This window comes from Ctenopharyngodon idella, chromosome 1, assembly GCF_019924925.1.
Source record: "Ctenopharyngodon idella isolate HZGC_01 chromosome 1, HZGC01, whole genome shotgun sequence".
In the NCBI taxonomy this organism is placed as follows: Eukaryota; Metazoa; Chordata; class Actinopteri; order Cypriniformes; family Xenocyprididae; genus Ctenopharyngodon; species Ctenopharyngodon idella.
In genome coordinates this window covers 21,803,531-21,829,562 of record NC_067220.1, presented here as the reverse complement: position 1 = coordinate 21,829,562, position 26,032 = coordinate 21,803,531, and the positions used below count along the sequence as shown (strand labels likewise).

Below are 26,032 nucleotides of genomic sequence, written 5' to 3'. Positions count from 1 at the left end.
CCGTCATATTATTTGCTGATGAGTCAGGCAATTTGCATATCTTCCACAAGGCCCAAGGGAGCCCAGTCTGTTCGCTAATCAGGTTGGATGCGTTAGATTAGGTGAGGGAGCTCAACACTTTGAGAGATAAGGTTAGGATGGAGACGGACTGTCATGATGCGTTTGGGTAAAAGATGGTTTGCTCAGGCAGAATTGCCTCCATTTAGTTTTGCCCACAGCCTGTCAGCACCTTTATTTGCATTATTTTTTTTCCCCAGTTTCAAAATTGACTGAATAATTATGCCTCCAGCTAGCAAAATGTTGGTTGATATTTTTAACTGACCTTTTGCAGTAATTTTTATTTGTAATTTAAGTAATTTCTTACCAACATTTATATTTGGAATAGGCCTCTTTCATATCCTCATCTATAGTAGGTGATTGAGACAATTAAAGACATTACGTCAAAAAGAAGTAGGTCTGGGACAATAAATCGATTCTGAGATTTTCTGAATGCGTCACGATTCTCTCTTGAATCGATTCTGAGGTAAGTTTTTAACAGCAGATGGCGCTCTAGGCTAGTTGTTTTTAACCGCACGCTCAAATGCACATAAAGAGCGCTCGTGAGTTTTGCCGTATACTTGCACCTCAGAATGCTTTTATGACACGAGATTAATGTAAACAGCCCACTGCAAACACCCTTGTAATTCGCTTCAACCTTTTAGAACTATGAATGATTTTATAGAAGGTTCAAGTGGTGTGTGTATCAAGTTCAAGTACGGCTTTTTCTAAAGCACGCAGTGCCATCTGCTGTTAAAAACTAAGCTCAGAATCAATTTGAGGGAGAATCGCGATGCATTCGGAAAATCTCATAATTGATTCAGAATCATTTCTTGATTCGCAATTCAGTGATTTATTGTCCCAGCCTTAATAAGAAGGGTAGCTGTAACTGCATTATAACAAAACTGTGGCCATATTTGAAATGAGAACCTTGCATACCGCATATTATATGTACTGTATGCTTCAATCAGTTTTTAAAAAAATAAATTTTGAAACTGAAACACTAAATGTTTTAAATGGTAAACTGTTTTGTCACATAACATTTTGCATGTTTGACTCAGAAAATGCCTTTCAGATATTTCAACATAAATGCTCTTTCACGTCTAATCCAGTATTTGTGTTAAAATAATTTTTTGTCTGTCCACACAAATGAGTCATGAAAGAAGTTATGCAATGCTTCCAGTCCATTCATCAGACTGAAAATGAAAAGTCAAGGACATTCGACAATGAAATTTAATATTATATCATTGTTAGATATAATATTCTGCAATGGTTATGCTTGATGGTATACTGCACATTAGCAAATGTAGTTGGTCATGTTACACTGTGCACAGTACAAATTCTGCATACTGTAGAAAGTACTGTGCTATTCTGAACACACTATAACAGTGTTAAACTACAAATCCAGATGCATCAGATGCTGGTTTGTAACTGGAGGCAGTCCGGCTGCCGAGATGAGCAAGAGGAGGAGAGACGGAGGGAGGGGCTTCCAGAGCTTCTGTTTATCGAGATGCTCGGAAGAGCAGACTGTGTCAGAACGAGGGAGGGAGGGGGTGGGAGAGAGAAGGAAGAGATGCAGCTTCATCACAAGCAGCTGAGGGAAGTGCAGGGAGGGTAAGCTTGGCCTGTTTGAGAGCAGTACTCTCTGACTACCTGTTCCGAAGCCATCTGAGGATCATCACCCACCTGCGGGAACAACTGCATCTTCAGGTTCTATGTTACAGGCATGGACAAGCTTCCAGCACTTGCAGGAGCTCTACAGGTATCTTCCCCACGCTGAATAACTAAAGACTGATGGGAAGAAGACTTGATATGAACAACTGTGTCCTTAGGTGAACTCCCACAGGGTAGTCTTCTTGACTGTTCAGATGTCCCATGGACTCTTTCTAGAAATCAGGTGAGAGGCTGTAGACTTCCTTGGCTCTGGCAAAACTACTTTCCATGGCAGTTTTATTCCTGGGATTGCTAAACACTCTTTTGACGCAACCACTTGTGACTCAAACTCTGCTCCCAGTCTGTCACTTAAGCTGACGGCACGCTCCTTCAAAGTGAAGGCGATTGACTGCTGAGAATCTCTCTTCCGCCAAGGCTTGAGTTATCAGTCTTCTCTTTCAACGTTTTTTGTTTTCTGATGAGCAAGTCAATGTGCGGCTGTGGCTGCAGCATCATCTCATCACTGATGAAGAGGCTGGGCCGCTCTGCTTGTTGCTCAGACCTGCTGTCCTGCAGCCACACTTCTGAGCACCTGCAACGCCTGGCTACTGGCTGCCCACCTCAGCACAAGGTAACCTCCAGCTGAAACTAAAACTTGTAGTTTTGTAGCAGAAATATTTCAAATTTGCAGCAAGAATCCTTGGTTTCTACACATGTTTTTATTTATAGTGTGCATCTTGTTGTAGACTAGTTGCAAAAGTTATGGATAGAGTAGATGCCATTTTTGATGAAAACCAGGCTATGAAGGATTAATGAACTTGTCTGTTAAATGGGTTGTACTGTTTGGTGTCGATAGTTCAAGTGATGAAAAAAAAACTAAATGGAAATTAGTATTTCTAAAAACTTTCTAGTGGACACAAAGGGGTTGAGAGAATTTAAGGTAACCTTAGACCAGGGGTGGGGAACGTTGATCCTGGAGGGCCATTGTCCTGCAGAGTTTAGCTCCAACCCTGAATAAAACACCCCCCCCCCCCCCCCCCCCCCCCCCCCCCCCCCACTGCCCCCGCCTGTAACTTTAGTAATCCTGAAGACCTTGATTAGCTTCAGGAGTGTTTAGTTAGGGTTGGAGCTAAACTCTGCAGGACAATGGCCCTCCAGGATCAACGTTCCCCACCCCTGCCTTAGACAATCAGATATTAGACCTTCAATTCCACTGCCTGAACAGACCATGCGTTTATCATTTTCAGCCTTATTTTCATTAGTCAACCCTGACTAAGGTGAAGACCAACATGATGCACAATCTTGAAGTTTTATAAATAATGGTCTGTTGGTCCATTTTTTTTTTTATTTTTTATTTTTTTTTGACTAGTTGTGTCACATAGTTGTTCTCTGAGAAAGGAGCTGTTAGCAGTCTCTTGATGAAGATTTCAGTCTGTCTGGATCAGCACAGCAGGACTGACCTTGCAGTAGTGTCTCCATTGTTATTTGGCCATTAGAGGGACTAGGGAGTCCATGCAAGCGCACTGCAGTAATTGATTTTGTAATGGAACCAGGTGATTTAATGGCTGCCCTGCTACCTTGACAACCGTAGAGCTGTCTTTGAACTGACATGCATTCTTAATGGACATCTGTTAAAGGCTGTTTGCAGTTGATTTTTTGCTCTCTGCTTTTGTAGAGAGTTTTGAACAGAACAATTTACTCTCAATAGAGAAGAGTGGCATATGAGGTCATGGACCCTCATATGTGGCCTATAGTCAACATGGCCTGTTCTGATTGTTGAGCAGTACTGACAGTCTTGAAAAGCCCTGGCTTTGAAAAAGCTCTGGCTCTGAGATGCTCACTTTGCACAAGATCGATCTGGTGCATCATTGGAAAATATTTTTGCCCCAGCAAATTAGATAATGCTATAAAGGGAAAAAGATTTTTTTTTTTTTTTTTTTTTTGACTTGCCTTATATAATCTTTTGTGTTGAGAGAATGGGAAATAGAGTATATTGCAAGATTAACATATTTTGGCAGTTATTTGGTGTCTCCTCCACAATAGGCACAGTTGCCACTTTTAGACAATTGATCCAGCATCATTTATTATTAAAGAAACAAACTTTTAGAAGTGTAGAGTGCTTGCAGATTTTAAGCATTGGCTCCATATATCACCATTTAGTGCCCTGTTCTTCCTTGTTATCACAAAAACTGCAGATAAAGGAGTGCTCAATGCTATGCTGATTGGAAAGCTGAAAAGGACGATTTGCTTTCATGCTATTTGCCTTCCTCTCTGTGGCTTTCTGATTGCTATGTAGGCAGGTAGTGGTTTTCTCTGAGTGAGACGATTCTCCCTCATCCTGGGTAAGCCTTGTCTTGAAGGGTTGGGTTACCTCTTTTCAAACTGAACCAAATCCTTTCACGGCTCTGGTATTGATTAATACCTTCCTCAATGAAACGTAGACTCAAGGGCACAAAGGAGACATTAGTCTTGTATTTATAGAGTTACCAGACTAAATGCGTCCTAGACTCTGCTATTGCTCCCTGTGACTGCTGCAGAAGTATAATTACATAGATTAGCATCCTCTTTAATATCACACATTAACACAGGACGACATGATAAAACTAATTGCTTAGCTGGCAGGAAGTTTTATTCAGACTCTGAGCCTTGCGAGTTGTCATTGTGACACTAGGCTAATTTGATAGCTAAATTGGGTGAGCTTTTACGATCACTTCTGTCTTTCAGACTTTTTTTTTGACTGGGTTTGCATGTTTTTGTCACACACATAGAATAAACAATGTGTCATGTTCATGAAAAATTAGACTAGTTTGTTTGTCTCGCCAAACAAGATACTAGGGCTGCCCCCTAATAGTTGACTAAATTTTAATCAGTCTGTTAGTCGCAGAAAAAAAAAAAAAAAAAAACTTTACAGGAATTGGCGACGTCACGCAGTGACCGTTAACATGGCTGGTCCAAGCAGTAATATGTCGGGCAGAAAATCCAAAGTGTGGGAACATTTCGAGATGGTAAAGACTGACCACAAAAAGGCTTGCGACCTCAAACATGATTTATTTAAAACATGTAGCCTAATGTTAGCCACTTTTCATGGCCACTTGCTCTAACATTAATCTCGATAAATGTGTGCTAATATTAGGTGCATATCCAAGTGTTCATGCGAAGTGTGGTAGCTAAATTATTACCTCACTTACTGTGCGACATGTTTAACTTAACTTCCACCTCCTCGCCATCAGAGAACATCTTCTGAAAGGCCAGCTTCATTGAAAGCAAGACACTGAGCTTACTTCTCCCCGACAACGTGGACAAACTCGTGTTCCTTTCTCATAATATGAGAAGACTGAGATCGGAAGAGATCTCAAAAAAGTTCATGCAATGTTTGACTGTAGCAAGTTTTATGTGTAATTTATATTTTAAATGCTCATTATTATTTATTTCTCCATTGACTAATGGCTTAAATGAAAGACAAGCAGTCGACTGGGGAAATCTTTAGTCGGGGGCAGCCCTACAAGATACTTCTGATCAGTTGTTGGATGGTTGCAGGCGGTTTCAAGTTTGTGGTCTTAGGGTGAGGTTTTTTTTTTTTTTTTTTTTTTTCTACATGTCATACATTCACCACCTGGAAGTACTTAAAAGGTTAGTTCATCCAAAAATTAAAATTGTCATCATTTACCCTTACAAAATGATGACCCATACAACTTTTGTTTATCTTTGAAACACAAATGTAGATAATTTTTAACCCTTAAACGCATTAATATTTCGCCAATTATTCTTACATATTTGGGTCTTTAGTGACCCGGATCTATATCTAACACGGATGGATTTCTATCTGTCGCGATAATATAAAACTCCCCTGATATTAGAGTAACAATTGCAGAAGAATAAAATAAAGCATATTTTGTTACCTTTTGGAACTTGGAAGGGTTCAGTTTGAGCAAATGTTTTATACCATCATCACTGTCTTCGTCAGAGCTCATTTCCAAGTATCAGCAAATGATAGTTTTGAGAATATGTATGAGATCGTGAATATGAGCCCATTCGCGATCTCAAACATGTTCTCAAAACTATCATTTTCAACATCTTCAAAATCAATATGTTGATCGCTGATAGCTTAGCTTCACCAGATCCACCATCAAGTGACAGTGACGCTAATATTTGATTGCGTACGGTACTTGTTCTGCAGTAAATTGCTGAGCCATTTCACATATTTCTGATGTTACTTCCTATTCTTTCGTTTTCTGTCTGTGTATCAGACATTGCCACTTTGTGGAATAAAGGTGAATTGCACTTATTCTGTCATCAAAGATTCAATTATTGTTGTGCAGAAAAAAATATACGTACATTGATACACACCTTGGGTCGTTAGCGACCCTATACAATTTTTACCAAAAATGAATGGGAAAACAGGCATTCTTTTATAATTTTGATTTTTTTTTTTTTTTCTTGTTATTGTTTATAATGAATTGATTGAGGAATACTAAAAAGGTTAATGTCTAACTTTAAAAAAAATGAATGAGTAGGAGGGTAGTGAATGACGTCTCGTGTCGATAAAGACCCAAGGTATGCATTTAAGGGTTAATGAACCTTAATAGGTTTCTGTCTCTGTATTAATTAGTGTACCCATTAAAATATAATGTACCACATCATATATGGTAAGCAGAGAACAAACCTTGTTGCCATTTGTACATCAAGCGAACACGTTTGAGCTTCCATTTACCATATTTGATGTCTCTATGGTTGTGTGTTGATCAATGATTCTGTATATAAAAGCCTACAATAAATCTGTTCATAATATAAACCAGGGGTGGCTAACCCTGGTCCTGGAGAGCCAAAGTCCTGCAGAGTTCAGCTCCAATCCTAATCAAACACACCTGAACAAGCTAATCAAGGTTTGAAAGGTTGCTAGCAAGCTATAGGCAGGTGAGTTTTTATCAGGGTAGGAGCTGCAGGACTGAGGCTGTACAGGACCAGAGTTAGCCACCCCTGTTATAAACCAATGGTGTCTCCTCAGAAGACTTGGATTGTGTTTTGAACATAAGTCTTAAAGGTTTAGGTGAACTATCCTTTCAAATGCTCTATCAAGAATTTCTCTCAATTCTCCATGTTCTTTCATGTTTGAGTTTCAAATTTGACAAGTGTTTCTTTTGAGCATGTGGACTTTAAATAATTTGAGTCTAAAGGAATTTCTTAAAGCCATCTGTATCCTTGTGCACTCCTAAATGTTGACAGAATTAACTTATGTAGTTTTAGACTTTATTCTGGGAAATGGACCAAAAGTACTGTATTTAAATGCTGTTTGAATGGATGAAAATCTGTCTAGTGCAGGATAAGTCATACAAATTTTTGGTCAGTTTTCCCAGAAGAGAAGGGCTGTACATTTTAAATATCTGTTAAAAGTGAATTTTAATCAACTTTTTGAAGTACAGTAACATTTAGATGGCTTGATTGCTAACATTGGCTAAAAGCCACAAAACTGCAATTTTGGTTTCATGGGATATTTAATGACTCTGATGCTTGTAGTCTGGTGCTTTTTTTTTTTTTTTTTTGACCACATGATTTCCACTGGTTTATGTTCTCCCCATCTATGTCTCATTTATTTCCACCACCATCAGTAGAATAGTTCTATGAAAATCCTTGTAGCTATAGAGTTGATTCAACGCCAGCATGTTCTGTGAAACAGATTTCTGTCTGCTTGGCTGTCTGCCTGTTCTTTTGGAGAGGTACTCTGGATTATCAATGGTACTAAGGCTTGTTTCAATCCTGACAGAGCCAGCATAGAGTGGCCCTTTGCAGTACTTCAACTGCACATCTGTGTCTTTTGTTCAGGGATATCAGAGCTTGGTGCAATGGTCTGCCAAAGCCATACAGACGCATCCACAACAGCACATGGTTGCTGGCTGGGCACATATTGCCTAAGTACTTTAAATACAAAAAAGACACGAGCTCACAGGCTTCTAGACACAGGCTCTTTGGCTAAGTGACTGGCGCAAGCTTTTAGTCAATACCATGGTCCTTTTTTTTTTTTTTTTTTTTTAGCCTCTGCAAAAATGTTGAAAGTAATGCTTGAGTCAATAAATGAGCTGTACGTAGGTGAGACAACTGGTGATTTTGCACTCGGCTGAACACTCAAGGCTGTCTGAGATAGTTTCAGATCCTTAGGTAATAATGTTTTAAGCACATGATTAATTATTATTTATTGACTTGCTGAGTAGGTTCAGCTTGCTTGCTTTTAAAATGAAGGACCGTTGTAAATATTTGTGTCAATTGCTCAGAGGTTGTATGGGTCAGTTTGAATTGTTCATTAGAGTGCATGTCTTAGCTGAACAGTGAATTGATTTGGAGACAGGAGCACTTCAGGGACTGCTTCAAATCTCTCAAGTTTTTATCTGCAACTTATTGCTCATTACCAATGGAATTTTGGAAGGAGGCGTGGGAGGCTGTTCCTTCTCCCAAAATATTGGTTGCGAAAAAATAATTGACAGTACAAAAAGAAAACAAGATGTAATAAAATATAATGTCAAATAGCATATCTTTTCACTCCCTTGATCTTTTTGCATTCTCATTCAAGTCCTAAATTGTGGTGTGAATTTGAATGATGGTCACCTGACAATGTGGAGCCTCTGTCACTGATTACTCTACCGGTCTACGGCCCACAAACCAGCTTAGTTAAAACAAGATAAATCGATTTGGAATTAATGTTTGCAATTAATGTTCCTGTGATTCTAACTATTAAACTTGAATGCAAGCTAAAGTGTTGCTGAAATAAACCAAAAACTTGTCAGGGGGGCATTTTTAATTATGATCACATCTATCTATCTACACATCTATCTATCTATCTATCTAGATATATGTATATGTATGTATGTGTATATATATGTGTGTGTGTGTGTATATATATATTTGTGTGGAATATTTATTATTATTTCTGAAGATACTGGTAAATCCTGAGAAGTTTGTTGCTTTCTCTTCATGATTTACAAATTAAAATTGCAGGAGCTGGCAGCTCATTTTTAATACCAGCCTGAGCCCGACAGACACGTAAACATGATCTGCACACATTGCCTGTGGGACACAAACAAATTTATTGCACTGAATTCCTTTGTTGCTGTGAATGGCATCCTATGTACTTAACACTTTCTTTGTGTATTTGAGAGGTTTTTCTGCTGACTATGAAAACATTACTCTTGGGACACCTAAAATCACCTAGAAAGTAAAGCTGTTTTTCCACCGCAGAAACTTTACCCAGGAACTAGGAACTTTGGGGTGGTACTCAGTGTGTTTCAACCAGAGGAACCAGGGTCTAAATCAAGTTTAAAAATTCCTCCTCAGAAAGTATCTGCTCACTAGGTAGTACTTTTTCAAAGTTCCAGTACTTTCGGGGGTTGGACTTGGTCGCTGAACATGCTGATTGGTTGTTCATGCAGCATTTTGATTGGTTGACTCCATGCAGTGTTTTATTTTAACATCGTTTTTAAAAGTCTGTTGCGGTGCGTACAGTAAGAGTTTGCGATTTGAATCAACAATGGAGCTTAAAAAAACGACGATGGACTGACGATGAGGTTCAGGCTTTATTAAGCTTATATGCGGAGGATGAAATCCAACGGGAACTGGAAAGTCGCGCACAGTCCTACGTCACCGGACTATCTTCACGGTACTTTAGACCCATGTGGAAACGCAGCTAGCAATAAGTCTGGGGGAAAAAAAGTTCCTGGGACAAATTGTTCCTGGTAATTTCGGTGGAAACACGGATTAAGAAGAGAAAAACTTTAGAAAACATTAGGGTTGGACCAATATTGAAGTTTGTTTGCTACTAGGGCTGTCCCAAACTAAGGATTTTTCTAGTCAACTAGTAGTCGTTCATTTAAACCATTTGTTGATTAGTTGCACATTTATGACGTTAATTTAATTACTTAGGGACTGCATGACTTCGCAATTTCCTGTGGAGTTTTTTTTTTTTTTTTTTTTTTTTTTTTTGTGATCAATCGACTAATTAAAATTTGATTGACTAAGCCTGTTCACGTCGACTAACATTTGTTCGAGTTTTAGGGGACAGTCCTATCTGCTTGTTACATCCACTGAGCAGTTTAATATGTGGACATTTTAAAAATATGTCTCTGAGCGCTGTTGAGCGTATTCGTAAACACCTCTGATTGGCCTTTGTGTTCACACGCTCATCGGATATGTCTGTGATTGGCTACAATGATCAATGCACGGGAGCGTTTGAAAGCACACAGAAGTGTTTGAATTTAAAAGTGGGAGTGGGAGCATTTGAGAGCAGGCGTCTATCAGTGGACCGGTCCGCTGAGACGCCTACTTTCAAATGCTCTCGTGTGTATCTGTGTAAGCCCTCGGTGAAGAGCGTCATTGATGTCTCTTTACAACAGGTTTTTGAAGCGTTGATCATTGTAGCCAATCACAGACATATCTGATGAGCGTGTCAACACAAAGGCCAATAAGAGGTGTTTACGAATTCGCTCAACAGCGCTAAAAGCGTCATATTTTTAAAATTTCAGTACCGACTTGGTATCGTGGTCTGTACTTTTGACAACACTAATATCTAATATCAACTGGTATCAATAAATTTGAAAAAAAAAAAAAAAAAAAAAAAAATCACTGCCCAATAACTAACATGGTCATGTAACTAACATTGCATCTGTAAAAAACATGCACTACCATTTCACTCAGATTTCACTTTGCCATCATCACTAAACTCACCAAGCAGCGACATCACTGCTCCATCTAACCATTTTGCCAGCCAGTAGCTCTTTTTGCAATGACCTTGTCCTCTTTTTATGAATGAGGACTGCTTTCCCTTCAGGGCCTTGAGTCATTGTACCACAGTAGAGCTGTATTTACACCTGTCTGTGTCTCTGTCCTTTAGCTGATTTTACCTCCTCCATTCTATGATGCCTGGAGGCGAGGTGGGGGACATGGACAAAAGAATAACATGTTTGTGTGTATGAAATGGTCTCGGGTATTAGCTTTGAGATTTTTTTTTTTTTGGATTGTAAAAGCTTTAGATGTTCAAATAAAAGTAAATATGAAAGATGAAAAACTAGTTTTCAGATGCACTAAGGTGACATCTGAAATACTAGCTTAAGCTAGTTAAATCCTAGTGATGACAGCTGGTATTTAATGAACCAAAAGAAATCTAAAATCTGTTCTTTCAATAAAGAAACACATTTTTCTTTGTTTGGTTTTGCTTATGTGCTTCCCCTCCTTGATTTCTACTTTCCTACTTCCTTCCATCCAACATAGGATGCCTGATAGCCAATATAATGCTGAATAAATAATACACATTTCATTGATAGCAAAAGAGATGTATACAAACTTGCAGAAATGAAAAGAAAACATTTTGCCTTCTATCACAGGTTTTTTGTAGTATTCAAATCTGATAAAGGAGACAGGTAAATGCATCTGAATTGCATACTACATTTGCTGCTTTACTTCTGTGCCGTTCACAACTCCTCTCTAGTGGTCTCATGGGATGGTGAAGTGTCCATTGGTTTCATGCTTCAGAATCTTTTGGCGGAAGTAATACAACCTGAATTCTGGAAAAGTTTGGGCGTTTTTTAAATTTGAATAAAATGAAAACTAAAAGACTTTCAAATCACATGAGCCAATATTTTATTCACAATAGAACATAGATAACATAAATGTTTAAACGGAGACATTTTACAATTTTATGCACAAAATGAGCTCATTTAAAATTTGATGCCTGCTACAGGGTCTCAAAATGGTTGGGACAGGGTCATGTTTACCATGGTGTAGCATCTCTTCTTTTCAAAACAGTTTGAAGACATCTGGGCATCGAGGTTTACGAGTTTCTGGAGTTCTGGTGTTGGAATTTGGTCCCATTCTTGCCTGATATAGGTTTCCAGATACTGAAGAGTTCATGGTTGTCTTTGATGTATTTTTTGTTAATGTTTCTCTAAAACCTTTATATACCTTTCAGCATTCATAGTGCCTTCCAAAACATGCAAGCTGCCCATACCGTGTGCACTTATGTACCCCCATACCATCAGAGATGCTGGCTTTTGAACTGAACGCTGATAACACGCTGGAATGGCTCCCTCCTCTTTAGCCCAGAGGACACGGCATCCGTGATTTCCAACAAGAATGTCAAATTTGGACTCGTCTGACCATAGAACACTTTTCCACTTTGAAACAGTCCATTTTAAATGAGCCTTGGCCCACAGGACATGATGGTGCTTCTGGACCATGTTTAAATATGGCTTTCTTTTTGCATGATAGAGCTTTAGTTAGCATCTGCAGATGGCACGACGGATTGTGTTTACCGACATTGGCTTCTGGAAGTATTCCTAGACCCATTTAGTAATGTCACTGACACAATCATGCAGATAAGTGATGGTGTCGTCTGAGGGCCCGAAGTCCATTGTCATGCAATAAAGATCTTCAGCCTTGTCCCATATGTACAGAGATTTCTCCAGTTTCTCTGAATCTTTTGATGATGTTGTGCACAGTAGAGGATGAGATTTGCAAAGCCTTTGCAATTGGACGTTGAGAAACATTGTTTTCCACAATTTTTACGCACTTTCACAGCTTTGCCCATCTTTACTTCTGAGAGACTCTGCCTCTTTAGGACATCCCTTTTATAGCTAATCATGTTACAGACCTGATATCAATTAACTTAATTAGTTGCTAGATATTCTCCCAGCTAAATCTTTTCAAAATTTGCTTTTTCAGCCATTAGTTGCCCCCGTGCCAACTTTTGAGACCTGTAGCAGGCATCAAATTTGAAATGAGCTCATTTTGTGCATAAAATTGTAAAATTTCTCAGTTTAAACATTTGTTCTATTGTGAACAAAATATTGGCTCATGTGATTTGAAAGTCTTTTAGTTTTCATTTTATTCAAATTTAAAAAATGGAATTTGGGTTGTAGGTCATCCATGTATTTTGCCTGTTGTTTTATGAATACTATGATTTTGGACATTTCACATACAGTTTTTCACCTGCATTATAGTAGGGAAGTTTGCATATTCAGATGCAAGGCAAGTCTTAATCGACATGGTCATCACTTGAATATTATACGATTAATTGACCTCATATTTCAGTCTATCACTATTCTTTACGTCCTACTTCCTTCACTTAGTCTCTTCATTCCTTCCTTCCTTCCTTCCTTAATAAACATACTGCAGTAGCACGGAGCAAAATGTGTATGGTTTCTGCATAGGAGATGTATTGAGGTTTTCCAGTATGACGCTCAGGAAGCTCAGCTATTCATTGCCTGTCGATAGTCTTTTCAGCCTGTTCTGCCTGGCCACTCAAGGTCACAGAAACTGTCTTTATCCACAAACCATTTTTCTCTAACAAACCGATTCCCCCATTCTTGCTGTAACTAAACTACCCTTTAGAAATACCGAATGATGCTTCTAATAAGGTTTTTCAGCAGGAGATCTGTTTTCCAGCACAGGTTGTAGACATTTACCCAAATTTATGTTTGTTTTTTGTACTTGCGTCTTTCAAATGGGGATGTGTCCCATTTTGCCAATTATTCTGCTGCTAACGGCACAAGGAATTGGACAGTTTTGAGTGAATGAGTAATTTGTGAAACCAGGTGATGGGTTTTCTCGTGATTTGGCTTGGTTCTTATCATAAAGACCCATCCAGATACCTTTGAGGTTAATAAAAATAACCCTCTCTTTTCCTGTTCATTCATAATGTTTCCTGTAACTGAGGCGTCCAAGAGGAGATGACAGTCAGGCAGCTTTGTAGGAAATGACATTGTAAAACCAATAATACCGCTACTCTCTCCTCCTCCCTTTCACCTCCTTTTAAAACATTCTCTCTGAGAGGATGTGCCAAAACCCATTTTGGCTTCACCTTCCTCTCAGCCCCTTTAGATGTAGATAAATGACCTGCTGCTGAAGTGTACACAGTGGTAATAACTAAAGAAATGATGCACCTCACTCCCTTATCAGACTGCTCGCCTACGCCAGCCTGGCCGCGTTCCCCGGGAGCCAAGCCAATTGCTTCTCTTTAAGGCAATGCTTCCATTTTTCCATATCAGAGCTTATGTCTGGAAAGCAATACTTTATAAACCTTCTGAAGTTTTCCCTGTGTCATCGCATAAGCTATACTGTATTCATTAGTCATGTAAATGTTTGGTTTGTTTTGAAACCATTTTGCTTGCTTTTGAATCAAGACTTTGATGAATGTGTTACTTGTTTGCTTCAAGTCTTTCTCTAGTTCCCTTGGATTACGCTTACCACTGAGTTCAAACCAGGCACTTTGGATTATTTTGTGATGGTGAAAACACCCAGCCTGAATCATTCAGATGTTTTCTCAAGTGATTTGAGTCAATGACAAATGAGAGTGTCAACAGTAAAGAAAAGAAAAGAGCTTTTAAAAACCTAGTTCAAAACACATGTACCAAGTTCTTAGAAATGAACTTATATTATTTATGTTGGTTTCATATGGTTTTAATAAACTTTTATACTGATGCTTTAAAGGGTTAGTTCCCCCAAAAATGAAATTTCTGTCATTATTTACTCACCCTCATGTCGTTCCTCACCCTTAAGACCTTCGTTCATCTTCAGAACACAAATTAAGATTTTTTTTTTTACTACTTTTCTGGACATTGAATGTGGCTTTCAATGGAGGATTAAAAAAAACCTCAGATTTTATCAAAAATATCTTTCATTTTTTGGGTGAACTAACCCTTTAAATGCTCAAGCTCGAGTGGGTTCTAATTTGGATGTTTTAATTTGTTCATTAGCTGGAAAAATTAGTTCTTTGTCTCTAATTTCAACATTTCTATATTTTATTTTTGATTTTATTCCCTCCACACCCTCCAAAATATAAACATTTTATTTTAGTTCAGCAGTTAAAAACATGTTCATCAAATTTAATTTTCAGTACAAATAAATAAATTAGATTTCGTCCATCTGGACAAAAAATGAGGATCCTGTCATTGACCCTGGAATATCTTTCTAATAATGATTTATTGCTAAGATGCCGACCAGTCCGTAAATATGTATCTAGAATTTCTAAGTGACCTTCAGCACCCCACTTTACTGATGATGACAGAACATAGACTTACTCATCTGTCTTCAAAATGCAGAAACCTACGGCAAGAGGAGATGGGAGCAGCCTTCTGTGTGAAACGTACTAAACCAAATTACTGTTGTTAAGGCAGTTTTCATACACTTTAACAGTCTCGCCCTCAATGCAAATGAGGCTTAATGTAATCGTGTGTGCGTCTTGCCGGTTAGATTGCAGTACTGTCCCTTGATCGCACACTGGTTCAGTTGTGCAGTCTAACAGCACTAATTGTGTTCTGTGTCTAATGCCATTGCACGAATAGACCAGCATGCAGGACGTGAATACTAACAGCACCTTCAAGACACAGAACAGCCCACCTCACCAGGCACAGGCACTTTGTTTGCACTGGCATGCATCTACACTTTGCTAAGTAATTGCTTTTTAGCACGATGATAAACTAACCAAGTTTCAGTTTAATCCTCAGAGGATGGACAGGTTTTCTTATAGACCGTACCTTGTTCAGCCTCTGTATAGGAAGGGAAATTGAAATGTCTATTTGAAGTTCATCTCCACATAATTATTTTCCAATTGGATCTTGGCTGATTGTGCTCTGATCTTCCCTGTTATAAAGGAAAGGATTCAGTAATCAAAAGCTCATCTAATCAGATGCTTTAAACAGTTTTAAATTGCCCTGAGATCTCTGCCTTCATATATATGCTGTGATTAGACTCTAATTCAGACCTCTGAGAGAAGTAAATGCATAGATCTGATGGATGAAAGATACAGCACTACTGGATTCTTGCCTTAAAGAACAGGAACAAAGTTTAGCAAGCTAGAATGGTTCTGTTAGCCCCTGCCGGTAGGCACAGTAACTAAACCATCTGGACTTAAAAACATGCTGTTAAATTGACAATCATTCATGAGTGAGTGTATATTCTGATAATATATTAAATATTTCTTGCTAATGTTTACTAGTGCGTGACTTGACTGAACAGTGCAAACAGTATAGTTTGATTCCCGAAAGAATGAATCTTTTTTTTTTTTTTTTTTTTTTTTTGAGCTGGTTCTTTTTAGTGAACCAAAACTGTACAGTGAGACTTTTTTTTTATTTTTAATTTTATTTTTTTTATAAAATTTCTGATTTATTGTGTATTCTTTTTAAAATTCTCATAATTTGCCAACAGACTGCTGAGGGCAATAAATGTTATAAAGGCTGGTTTGCACTAAGAACGCACTATGACTATATTAGCGTCCACATCAACAGACAGTAACGTCTTTTTATTGTAAGTGCACGGTGCAGTTATGTCGTCTGCCGCTTGTATGGATTCTAATCGACTGGCAAAGTTTTTATCGTTCATCAGCCAGAATAAAACATTCTGAAAGTGATTCCAACAATGTCGATTTTGTGTTGCTATCATTATAGTTGTGGGGTGGACTTCCCTATTCTCATAGAATTAGAATGATTAAACTTTATAGTTATAGTTTGACTCTTTTTATAGTAATGAATTATGGATATGACCACTTGTTACAAAAATAAACATTGAGAATTTAGTTTGAAGCATGTCTTTTAATTCACAGATACCCTCTTCATGGTGTTGAGGTCTTGTTAAATATCTTATTTGCGCACACAACAACATTCATGCAGTCAGTCAGTCTCTCATGTCTTATCGTCTCGGCCGATCTGTCCGCTCCATTATCTTAATCAGGTCTCTATCAAACTCACGTGCTCTCACACTCCTGGTTGGATTACACAGCTCATCCCTGTTTTCACTTGTACCGTTATCTACCATTTTGCTGGCCTCTCTTTCTGTGAAGGTTTAATTTAAAGGTTTAATAAGGATTTTTTTTTTTTTTTTCTGCTCTCATGGTCCATTTTGAAAAACTTGCTCAGCTAACATTTCAGTAGTTTTAAAACCACATGCTGCAAAACAAAAGCGTGATGTTAATTTTAAAAAAATGTAAGCGTGAAAACAAGGTACAGGGCAAATAACAGCTCTGCCAATGAGCCAGAAACTCACTCATGCTGGTGGGCCATCCATACTCTGTAACACAATGTTATTGTGTACATCCTACTGCAGACATGTGTTATGTCTGGATACTAAACCTTTGTACATGAACTGCACTTATTTGGCACTGATGCCCTCTGCTGGCAGTTTATGGTCATCAGTGATTGTATTTGATCTATTGTAGGAGTCATTGGAGTTTCTATTATCTAAATTCTTCTTGAATTAAATAGAATTGGTGTTAAACAAGACTTTTTGTCTAGACTTGGTGTCTTTTTGGTCTGTGATTGGTCTGTAATCTTCCTCCACATAGCTGTTGTATTAAGTATCAAAACACATTCTAATTGACTGAGATAAAATAAAGTTTGAAGTCTAAGTTTTTTTTTGTTTTTGTTTTTGAAGAAAGGCTCACCAAGGCTGCCAAAATTATTTGATGAAAAGTACAGTTAAAACAGTAATATTTTAAAAAAATTATTGCAATTTAAAATGTTTTCTATTTTAATATATTTTAAAATGCAATTTATTCATCAGTGTCACGTGATTCTTCAGAAATCATTCAAATATGTTGATTTGGTGCTCAAGAAACATTTCTTATCACAGTTGAAAACAGTTGGGCTGCTTAAAATCAAAGACTGTAGATATAGAAAGACGGTTCACTCCTATTACTTGTGAATGGGAGAAACTGCAACCCGCAAAATGGCGGAATAACTCCCGCCTTCTAAGTAAAGGAGCCAATCGCTGATTTATAAAGTCCTTGCGTCGCTGCAGCTGCATGGTTCCCATAGAAACCTGAGACTCGCGCTTAAGACTGCACATGCGCATTGGTTTGTCTAGTAGCCTGAAAAATAAGCTTTTTAACCTATTTGAGCATAAGAAACATTTTATGGGACAGTTCATGTCAGATTTTGTTACTGATTTGAAATGTTATTTAATTGTGTGCTCACCAAGCAGTTTTTGAGATTTCAGGATTCCCCCCATTCAAATAGATAGGACTTGGTCTTGGATGCCCGAAATAGCTGCCTGAAGGAGTTGCAAATGTGGCCGCCGAGTGAACAGACTTTCCTTAGCAATTTTATGACAAAGGAGTAATTTTTTTTAACATTCTTAACTTTTTACTGACACTTTGATCAATTTAATGTGTCCTTAAGAAGTAAAAAGTAAAAGCAAATAAAAGTAATAAAATATTTTAAAAAATCCTTTGGACCCCAATCTTTTGAACAGTATTTCACATGTGTGTGTTATTTTACTATACATGTACTCAAACTTTTTAACATTATTGGATTCTAACTAAAATTAAAATTAACTAAAATTAAAAAGTTTAATGAAGACAGTAGAATTGAAATGGAACAGAGTAAAAATTTGAATGACTGAATGAAACTGACTGTTTGTTTGCATGTGTTGAAGTGATACTGTTGCTGTGGTTTCCAGGCCAAGCCTAGTGTAGATGATCAACTGCCAAGCAGGAGAGGTGTGCCCATTGTTTGAGGGATCCTCATATTGCATCTTTCCCAGCATAGATGCAAATGTCTATTGTTTTATTTCACAGACATGAATAAAAGAATGACTTACCCATTTTCAGCACGCTCTGGATACAAACAGGAGAAAATGGCGTTTCTTTGTTTTGTGTAACCAGCCCAAACAAATGCCTTTGATTGCCTTTTTATGTTGATTTCATGGTGACTTTAACCATTTTCTGTCTCCATCTCTTTTCAGAATGCCAAGTCCTTGTCCTCCTCAGACAGCCTAGCGAAGGTGCAGGAGGTAGCAAGCTGGCTTTTGGAAATGAACCAGGATCTGCTGTCGGGGGGCAGCGGCAGCAGGGCGGCCCAGCAGCAGAGGCCGGGGGCAGGTAACAGCACCTCCGGCCGCACACCCCAGCCCCAGGCGGAGCACGTCAACCAGGTGCTGGAGGAGCAGGAGCAGGAGGCGCAACAACAGAGAAGAGAACCGGGCGAGGAGGAAGAGGGCAGACCCGAGCGGCCGAGGGAAGGAGAGGAGGAGCCATGGCCTTCTGGAGGCGAACCAGTAGAGGAAGGACGGAGGAGCGAGGTGAACGGAGCCGAGAAGGGCGCCCAGTGGATGTGGGAACAGGAGCAGCGGCGGCGGCGAAGACGGCATCGTGATGAAGAGGAGGAGAACGAGGAGGAGGATAATAATAACGGCGGAAGGGATGGGCAGGCCGGGTCGGGACTTCGTTCAGAGGAAGACGATGACCGGCCGGAGGAAGAGGAGAATAATGACGAGGAGGACATGGACCAGGACAGCGATGAGTTTGAGTTTGAACACTCAGAAGAGAGTGGGAGGGAAGAGGAGGAGGAGGCTGAAGAGGAGGAGGAAGGAGAGGATGGCCTCCTCTCTCCCTCCCTCAGGACCAGTGTGTCGGACCCTAATGATAACACGGACCAGTCCTCTGGACGACAGTACCAAAGCTTAACCTCTGTCTCAAAGAAAAAGGTAAGCGACTGAAGTTCACTTTCTCAATTAGTCCTTAAGTTTCAAATGGAAATATTCTTGTGATTAAGTCTTAATGTAGTGAGATGTATCTAATGTGGGCAGAGGGCTTCTGTAATCATGGTGTTTGTTTCCCTCTACTGGTCGTTTTTGGCTTTACAACAGATAAACAAATATCTTGTTTTGAGAATTGATTTTATGGTGTAATGAACTCATTCATAACCCGAACATCACATCCCTGACTGAATGAAGGAATATGTTTTCAAACAAAGGTTGGTTTGCTGATATCATGTCAAGTATTGGCTTGTATTGAATGTGCTCAGGTGCATCTGGATTAGCTTGATGTTTTTCATTTTAAAACTAAATTGCTCCTTTTTTTTTCTCACATTCTTGGATCACTTGGCTGATGGAAGTTAAAGCAGGGATTCCCAATTATTATTATTATTATTTTTTTTTTTCAGCCGAACCCCTTTGACGTAAAAAAAAAAAAAAAAAAAATCTCAGTACCCCTGAAATTAAGTTAATATTTTAATTATTTAATACATTCACATGTTCACGGTTCTCCGATAATCAGTTAATGATCTAGTTGACATGCAAGTAAACAAATAAAATATTTAAACTTTCTTATTTTATTATTTTGTTTATTTTAAAATTATTTATTTACAGTATTAGGCTGCACAATTTAGTCCAAAAATTATATTTATTGTCATGTCACAGTTCAAATCACAATGAGATAAACATGTATGCTGCGTCCCAGTTCTCCTACTTATACTATGTCCTAAAAGTATGTACTATTTTTGTGAAGAAAAAGTGTGTAGCAGAAGAGTATGCAAGCTTTGGGACATACTACTTTGTTATAATTGCGTTGTTAATGGACACTCTGTCGCTTAGTTACGTGCAACCTGTAACCATTTAAACTGCCCTGTCAATCATCTTGTCACAGTTAAAATCCTCCACATTCAATTAAATTTAATGTCCTACCATTTCGGAGAGAAATGTAGTCGCATGCTGATCTGCCAGTCCATGGGTCTTTCATGTGGAGAACTCTTATGTTTGCATAATGATGCATTTAAAAGTTAATGACTAAATGCATCGTTATAAAAGTTCACAATGCTGTTGCAGATGAAATATAATGTGGATAATATTTAATATTTTTTCGCCAGGTTAGATACTGATTATTAATCACTCAAACCCTTTTATCTTAACCGCTCTGCTTAACTGTCGGTCTTGCACATCTGTCATGTTTGTAGGTTTTTTTTTTTTTTTTTTTTTTTTTTTTACACTTTTTATTTGTGTATGTAGTTCTGATCGAATACTCGTCCACAGTGCACTGGGTTGTGGACAATATTAGCCGTTAATTGTGTGCACGGATCTGCACTTCGGATTCTAACCGGAAAAAGTAGACCATCCGGGTATCTTTGGAATACTCATTTCAACATATTACGATTTGGGACACACTAATTCTATTTTCGAATACTATTTAGGACGGATAGTATGCAAATTAGGACACAACAGTATCATATGAAAACATCTCTTATTGTAGCTAGCACTTTTTTGTGTGTTTTGTTTTAAAATAATTCTGGTAACACTTTACAATAAGGTTCATTAGTTAACATTAGTTAGCTACATTAGTTAACATGAACTAATAATGAACTGCACTTCTACAGCATTTATTAATCAATATTAATGTTCATTTCAACATTTACTAATACATTATTAAAATCTTGTTAACATTAGTTAATGTGCTGTGAACTAACATGAACAAACAATGAACAACTGTATTTTCATTAACTAACGTTAGCAAAGATTAGTAAATACAGTAACAAATGTATTGCTCATGGTTAGTTCATGTTAGTTAATACTTTAACTGTTTAATCAATGAACCTTATTGTAAAGTGTTATTGTAATTCTTTATTGTTTTTATATTTTTATTATTTTTAACTTTAGTTATAAAATAATGAAGATAAATATTATTATATATTAATATAAATATAAAATAATACTATTGCAATGCTACAGTTGTACTTTAAAAATAATATTTGAAGATAATACTAAAAAGAATAATTTTCATTACATGTGACTACTAATTCTTCATTGTCAAATGCTTTTATTTTGGTGGAAAACTGAGAGTAGACTGTTAGTCAGTGTTTAGTTGACAAGTTTAAAAATGCTTCTTGTTACAAATCTGGGAAAGTGCAGAAATTTGGAAATGTTGGAAATTATGTGGATGTGAAAATACGGTGAATCTGGTGTACATTGCATTCCCAAATGCATGTTATAAGCGACATGCAGATATGGAGTTTTTACTGTGAACCGAGCCGCTCCGAAACACTGAATCATGAGCTGCTTGCGTGTAAATGCAGAGCTCATCGTTTTGATTATCACACTAAACCATATTGTGATTTCAGTTTTATTTTGATTACTTGTGCAGCCTTTTTTATTAATTTTAATTTGACTTTTAAAAAATAATTATTAGCTTTTCGTCGACTCCCAAACCCCCTGCAGTTCCGTCACAAACCCCCAGTTTGGAAAACCCTAAGTTAAAGGAATGATTTCAGCTAAAAAATGAAAATCTTGTTCATTTACTCACCCTCATGTTATTCTAGATATCATATGGGTCAGATTGTCTACTTCATAGTAGACAATCATGTCTGGACTCATCCATGCCTGAGGTTTTAAACAGCAGGCTTGTATTATGCAGCAAGCTGCCTGTTATTACTTGTCATTGACCGCCATTTTGTTTAGGTTGGTTGTTCCTATATGCTTAAAGTTTGTAAGTATGAACATACTCTCAAATTCAACATCTGTATGAAGACGTATTTTGATGTTGATGGGGTCAGACCTATAATTCCAGTCTGATTGGTCAAAAGGAACATCGCTGACGCTCCAGTCAATGGTTGTCATTCTGCAATCACCATTATTGATACACATTTCTGTGGATCTGAGACATTTGGCCCAGTTTTTTTGGTCGCAGTGGTTGATCACCAAATGTAAACATCAGAGACCATAAACTTTCACTCCAGTAATGTGTGTGTGTTTTTTGGCAAGCCATGTTGTATACACAATCAGTTTCATTCAAACATTGTGTATTTTATTAGTCAGCTTGAACCAAAATAGAGAGATTGGGTCTGTTTATGAGCAAAGAGGAAATGCAAATGAGCAGAGATAGAGAAGAGCGAGGGGAGGGAATGCAAAAGCGCACAGACCCTCCTCATCCTCATGATGTCGACACGCTTGTCATCGCACTGACAGAAGACGACCTGCAAATCCTTTCACCGTTTCTTTCTGTGACTGAGCCGAGTCTCTCTGAGCTGCCATGGGGAATCGCAGTATGAAGAAGGTCGCACTGTTACTGGTGAGTGAATCTCCAGAGAACATCTTATCACATCTGTGTGTGGAGAGCATCTCATCCGCCTTTTCAAAGCGCTGTGTTTTGGATGAGAACACTGTTTATCTGATTGAGGCAGTCACAGCAGGGCTTTTTTAACAAGATATTGGCTCAATCTAGTGAACCGCCTGATTAGTAGGGATGGGGTCAAGATGGTTGACTAGCTGACCTTGCGGAGTATTAGATTGTAAACTGTTTTTTAGTAGTGGTGATTTAATTGTTGACAGTATGCTTTGCTTTAGCTGAAAGCACAGTGGGTTTCAAACTGGTCTCTGGGCACACTAGGGGGCAGCAAGAGGATGCTATGTGGTCTAAAGAGAAGTTTGGAGAGAAAATTATAAATATCATTTGAAATACTAGTTGAAAATATTGAGATTAAGCAAGTATTTAATTTATTTTATAGTTTATTGACAATCTTTATTGTCTTCAGTGAACTTAATCAAAAAGTATTTTTGTAAATAATTTCCTGATTATTCTAGATTATAGACTGTAAATATGTAAATAATTTTTTAATGTTAAAATATAATTTTCCAGATTATAATTTAACATTAAAAAATGTATTAAATAAATAATAAAATAATAAATTAAATATATACAAAAATAACATTTAAGTACACAGTAAAAAACTTGCAAAAAGTACTTGTAACAAATGTAAAAGTCATCTGAACAAAGTTACGTTGCGCAAAGTTCCTAGCATGCGTTGCAGCTTGATAAAATTGTGGTTACTTTAAAAAAATGAATTTATTGAAAAATGATCATTAATTTACATTTTGCTGGCTTCATTTATACTGCTGCAGCTGTCACTGTAAATCCGCTGTTTATATTTTTACTGAATTAACATTAGTTAATCGTCGCAGTTTTTAAGATTATGTTGAGCTGTGTGTGCGCATCTCATATTTGCCTATAAGGGTAATGTTTGCTCAAATAATGGCCATATGTAGTGGGCTTTGAAGGAAAAAAATAAAAATTTTATATATATATATATATATATATATATATATATATATATATATATATATATATATATATATATAATGTGTATATGTATGTATGTAATAAGGTTGCCTTATTTTTTAAAGTTGTTTAATTTGATCAGAATATATGAAAGTATATTTTTAATATAATCCTTCTGAGCAGAAACAGGTGAACCAGCCTAATTATTCAGGGCTTCCTTAAAGGATTAGTTCACTTTCAAATGAAAATTACCCCAATCTTTATTCACCCTCAAGCCATCCTAGATGTATATGACTTTCTTCTTTCTGATGAGCACAATTGGAGATATATTAATAAATATCCTGATGCATCCGAGCTTTATTAATGGCAGTGAACGGGACCAACGAGTATGAAGCTGAAGAAAGTGCCTCCATCCACATCCATCCATCATAAACGTACTCTACATGGCTCTGGGCGGTTAATAAAGATGCATTTGTGTTTTAAAAAAAAAAAAAAAAAAAAAAAAAAAAAAAAAGCCATATTTAACAAATTATAGGGAAAGGTGTAGGACGTAGTGTAAGCTTTTTGAACTGCGAGAATTTTACACTCTTCGTAAGTTGAATACGGAAGCCGGTCTGGCGGAAGGTGGATATTTTACTTCATAACTTGTTAAATATATACACGTACACCATATACATATGCGTACACCATATACATATGCATACACCTAGGATGGCTTAAGGGTGAGTAAAGCTTGGGGTAGTTTTCATTTGAAAGTGAACTAATCCTTTAAAGGCAGCGATTAGTTTTTAAAAATATAAAATATTTCATTTTAAGTAATTTTAACAAACATCTTTACCATCTTTTTTTGGTCTAGCGTGACTTAGGCCGCATTTACATTACGTGGTTCGAGTCACCTAATACAAGCAAGCAGGGAAAAAGCACATGGATTCCGATATTCTCAGATCAGTTTCAGCCCTCATTCATATGTGGAAAATAAATCTGATATGAATCAGATACATGCATTTGTGTCTGCCATTTAAGCAGACAGATTAGATGTTCCCATCAATGCGAGTTGTACATCATTGAAAAGCGACTGTGGCAAATGACGTCAACTCAGGTTGACACCAACCTCAGCGATTACAACAGCGGTCATTGCTACATTCTCCCAGGCTGCAACAAGGGCTCTTTTTTTTTTTCCTCCGCCTTAAGAGACCAATGTTTTGCTGACCTTTAAAGAACATTTGACGTCACAAATCACGCTGTTTTTACTTACTTTCCGATCTAAGTTTTCCTGGGTCAGTACTTCTACCCTGGGTTGTTTCGCCAAGTGTATGCAGATATCGGATATGGATCACTTTTAAAAGATGTAAGCTGGTCGTCAAAGTCGGATATAGTCAACAAATCAGAATTGGGCATCAAGACCTGCAGTGTGAATGCGGCCTTAAAGACTCAATGATACAGAGCACATCTGTGGCTGGTGTCCCACTCCCCTTGGCTAGGTGAAGATTTTATTAAGAACGTGAATAGGAATACTGAACCTTCGTAAATGAGGTCAATCTAAAATATTTTCCTTGAGGAAATGTTGTTCCAGCGTGTTTTATCCCTGTTTGGGAATTATGCATTCAGGCCGTTTCATAGTAATATCTAGCTCTTGAAAAGGCTGTGATAGAAGTAACTCTGAGTTTAAATGTCAAATTTGGATTCAAAAGCAATATCCTGTATCTCATAGTGTTTGCGTTAAGCTGATTGAATGATTGAATTCCTTCATGCACTGTTAGACAACAGAATAAAGAAGTGAAACAATAGTTCTGCAGCACTTTCTCATCTGACATCAGTGTCTTAAAGTCAGAGTCTTGACCCCAAGGTTGAATTTAGATCCCTAGTAGACTTCCTATTTAAAGTCCCTGTGAACCGGAAGTTGCAAACGAGTTTTCTCCAGCGTTGTGACGTTTTTCCAAGTGAAACAGAATATTGAATAGAGGGCAGGGTTTTACTTTAGCGCTCCTCCTCTCTATCTCTCGCTCATAACAGACTAACGGTTGGAGGGGAGTGGTTTAAGCGTTTTCAACCCAAGCCGTCAAACTGACGTCATCAGAGAAGGAACTCCATTCCAGACCGAAAGTAACTTATCAGATTTTGATTAAAGATTACCATGACAAACAATATTTTTTGTGTGTGTATTAACTTGCACGTATTAATTGTTCACCACAAGACTATTAATATGTGCTAACAAAGTAAATAGCGTCAATTTTGATTTCATGAGGACTTTAAAAATGGGTTTTGTCACTCTGAAAAACTCAAGAATTGTAAAGACTCTTCATTTTTAAAGTAGTGTGTAAATTCATAAGATAGTTACAGATAGATAGATAGATAATGACAATATCCACATTTAATTTCAACATGCAAAAATAAATAAAAAATAAACACAATAATCAATAGTTTTATTTTTGTCAAAGTTATGTTCTTTGTTGTCTAGCCAAACATGATTTTTTTGGTAGATGCAATGTTATTGTTTTTTTCTTTTTGTTTAGGTCAGTGAGGAAAAACAGCTGTGAAAGCTTGTCT

At 37.5% G+C, this 26,032-nt stretch overlaps 1 protein-coding gene across 3 annotated transcripts in view; it reads left to right on the top strand.

Moving 5' to 3' along the window:
* The window catches only part of fbxw7 (F-box and WD repeat domain containing 7), a 169,430-nt gene that overhangs the window by 53,779 nt on the left and 89,619 nt on the right, over nucleotides 1–26,032 (top strand). For 2 of the 3 annotated variants that reach the window (XM_051893948.1, XM_051893939.1), the window contains one exon: nucleotides 18,406–19,146. In XM_051893948.1, the coding sequence (XP_051749908.1) occupies nucleotides 18,475–19,146 (672 nt within the window). In that variant the 5' untranslated portion in view covers nucleotides 18,406–18,474. Of the gene's footprint in view, nucleotides 1–2,152; nucleotides 2,321–18,405; nucleotides 19,147–26,032 lie in introns of those variants that run through there. The other variant, XM_051893965.1, reaches the window with a different exon arrangement.